This window comes from Micromesistius poutassou (genome assembly GCF_964030765.1).
Source record: "Micromesistius poutassou genome assembly, chromosome: 2".
NCBI lineage: Eukaryota > Metazoa > Chordata > Actinopteri > Gadiformes > Gadidae > Micromesistius > Micromesistius poutassou.
The window spans coordinates 16,008,647-16,012,066 of NC_140272.1; the positions used below are offsets into that span (position 1 = coordinate 16,008,647).

The 3,420-nt window shown below is 52.2% G+C and overlaps 1 protein-coding gene across 1 annotated transcript in view; it reads left to right on the forward strand.

Moving 5' to 3' along the window:
• Nucleotides 1-3,420, forward strand: part of kif5ab (kinesin family member 5A, b) — a gene marked incomplete at both ends in the record, with an annotated part of 55,860 nt that extends 52,440 nt beyond the window's left edge. The window contains 3 exons of the mRNA XM_084463436.1: nt 9-70; nt 2,391-2,418; nt 3,342-3,420. Coding sequence (XP_084319562.1) covers nt 9-70; nt 2,391-2,418; nt 3,342-3,420 — 169 coding nt within the window. The remainder of the gene's footprint in view (nt 1-8; nt 71-2,390; nt 2,419-3,341) is intronic.

Consider the following 3,420-nt stretch of genomic DNA (forward strand, 5'->3'; position numbering starts at 1 on the left):
CCCCCTAGGCTTCCTGCCGAACCGCTGAGCACCACGGACACGGAGGCCGAGATGCTCGACTCTGAAAACGGTGAGTTTCCCCGTCCCCGGGGCAACATCTCACCGAGCTCCTTTTGAAACGTGTTCTTGTTCCGTCACGCAGACGTCTGTCAGTCTCGTTTTACCACTGTGCTGCTGGCTGGTAGGGTGTCTTTCATGCCAAATGACAGTAATTGCCGCCACTGGTAGAATAACAATCAAGGGCCGCTTGTTCTCGGGGTGGTTGGATGCCGAAGCGTGCGCTGTGCGATTGCAGTCCGGCTGTAATCAGAGTGGGTGTTCAAGGAAGGCCTGGTCGTAGCTGGCAGAGGGGGGGGGGGTTACCGGGCTCCGTGCTCGGTGGAAGGGCCAAGGGATCCACAGAGAGAATGTTCTAGGAGGTCGTCTCTTTGCAGAGGCGGCGAGAGAGAAAGAAAGAGAGCGAGAGAGAGAGAGAGAGAGAGAGAAAGAGAGAGAGAGACAGAAGGTCTCGGTTTATTGTGCTGCTGCTGATGGCTGCTTGGCAGAGTGCGTTGGGACTGAATGTGGTTTCAGTTCTTTGCAAACTTTCTCTCTGTGAAGTAGGCACATTTGTGTTAACTTTGTGTGTGTGTTGAATACTAATAGGAGCCAGTTTGTCTTGTCTTGTCAAAAGTTAACTTGTGAGTTTACATTTTAATGAGGGGAATCATGCATATTTATGAAACCAAGTTTTAGATTTAGCACAAATATTCGAAAGCAAAGTCATATTTCTGTTCCTACGCCCATTTGCGTTAGTTGCAATGAGACTCAGAAGTCTCAAATCGTGCGGTGTGTGTGCATGTACCTTTGTCTCTTCCTGCGTGCGTGTATGTCTTGTTTGTGTGCCTGTGCCGCCATCAGCATCAACAGTCTCTAGTGGAAATGGATGGGGGCCTGGCCGGTCATTATTTAGCCAGACAGGGAGCTCTGCAGACAACCTGCATTGCCACCGCAGCCCTGGCCTGACCCACCGATGACTCCAGTTTGTTCACTGCTCCAACCTTCCTTCACTTCAAGCATTCTCCCGTGACACAAGTGATCCATTCAAACAATGACACAATAAGGGTATTTATACAGCATGAAACTGTCCTCCTCCACGTGATGGACAATAAAGTCCCCTAAGCTGTGAATATGGCCGGCCGTGAGGCTAATGGTATTTTAAAGTAGTGCTTCGTGGCTGGTGTTTACAACAATCACAATCAATTATTTATTATTTATTATATTAGAGTTTTATTTCCGATCACGTGCGGGTTCTTCTTTCCCAGACATAATTTCAGGCTGAGGCTTTTCTGACTTGTTATGAAGCTTCCGGTGAGATACAAGGTGTTTATTAATAGCCGGCATCCAATTATATTTATCTACCTCTGCATTTTGGCCACAGAGACTGCTTAGATCCACTCTCTTGAATAGTGGAGCGTGATCAGTCTTTTAATGAGTAAAGTCAAAAAGAGGGAAAACACACCGAAGTTGTGTGTATGTGTGTGCACACACACACACACACACACACACACACACACACACACACACACAACACCCTCAGCAAAGTGTGGGCTAAGATAGGCTACAAACACTCAATTCTTTATATTTATTTTCATGAAGGTATCAATATTATTATTAGAAGTATTCTGGTCTTACACGCTTATTCTACTCGGTCAGAATTTGGAATTGGCCCGTCGGTAATAGTGTCTGTACCGTGCATACTAGTTGTCATTGTGTATGTACTATGAACAGAGCACTTGATCTATTTCAATGATGGCTCTGATGTGATATGAAAGGAAAGGAAAAAACGAGTGAAGAGGCAATCCGGAGAGGCGGCTGGCCCCCGGCCCGGCTCTCCGCTGGGCCGTCGAGGGCCCAGACGGACGGCCGTCTTCCAGTAGATTGCCGTCTTGTCTCCTCGCCCGCTGCAGACAGGGGCACTATGTAAATCAACCCACTGTGTATTATCGGTGTCATCGCCGCCTGTTGTTGTGGTTGTCGTCGTGGCTGTTGTCGTGAACGTGGAGGCACTGGATTGACCTCCTCAACGTTAGGATCATTTATCAACCCCCACCCCCACCCCCACCCCCACCCCAACCTCCTACCCCCCCCCCCCCCCCCCACCCCAACCTCCTACCCCCCCATGCCTCCAGGCGATGCGCTAAGCACTCCAACAACGGCTGCCTCCCAAGCGGTTCATCTTATCTTTCAGACGGTTGAGCGTGGATAAACACTCCAATTACGCACTAATGCAGCGGGATAAATCCACTCGTCGTCTGAGCACTAACACAACCACCCCCCCCCCCACCCACACGCCCGTCACCGCCGCACTCCCCGCTCGCCTGCTGACACACCTCCTCTCTGTCCCACAGGGAACGCGGCCGACGTGAATGACAACAGGTAAGGCCTGCACACACCACACCCCCCCCCCCCCAACCACCCCCCCCCCCTCCTCCACTTCCACCCCCAACCCCCCCATCGCTGATCAATACGCGCCGCCTGGCCACACACGCTATGTCTCAACGCTGATTGCCGTGCGGTCAATGTTCTCTTACTCTAAAGGGTGGTTGTAAAGAAATGAAAAGAAATTCCTTACTTTTAGTTTATTTTGCCGCTATATACAAAGCTGCCAATCTCAGCCGTTGCGGGATACAAGAAGATTAATGGGTTTTCCACTTGGAGACGGTGCTGCCTCTGAAACCTCGAAGCACGCACACACAAACCCCCGACAGACGGGTACAGCAAAAATATATAGGCCGTCCATATAGCGCCATACCGCTGCATGCTAATGCTGACTGAGACCCACACTTGGATGGGTTCATGTTGTTCCCACTCTCCCTCTTGCTCTCTGCTAGCCTAGTCTAGAGAACTAATCAAAACGGGCTTTTCCCTGCTTTCTCACCACTCCCCACTCCTGCCCCCTCCACCCTTCCACCGCTCCCCCTTCCACCCAACCCTCCTCCACATTTCTCCTCCTCACTGGATCACCGCTGCCCTCTTTCTGCCATCCATCTTGCCGCGCTCTGGTCCCGCCCCCCTTCTCTCATTCCTCCTGCCCCGACGCTGGCTCGCGCTAAGCGGCTTTTGCGCTGGCGGTGTGTTGTGTGTCGTACGTGTATGTGTGTGTGTGCGTGCGTGTGCGTGCCTGTGTGTGCTCTGTGTTCTGTGTTCTGTGTTCTGTATTCTGTGTTCTGTGTTCTGTGTGTGTGTGCGTGCGCGTGCCTGTGTGTGCTCTGTGTTCTGCATTCTGTGTGTGTGCCCGTGCGCGCGTGTGTGTGTGTGGGCGGCCCCACATGTGTCTGAGCTGTGCCCTCTGTGTCCAGACGCTTTCTATGGGACAACCAGGCGGGCTCGACCCCGGCCCCGCGCTACGGCCTGCTGCCCGAGGCGTCGGCCAGCTAG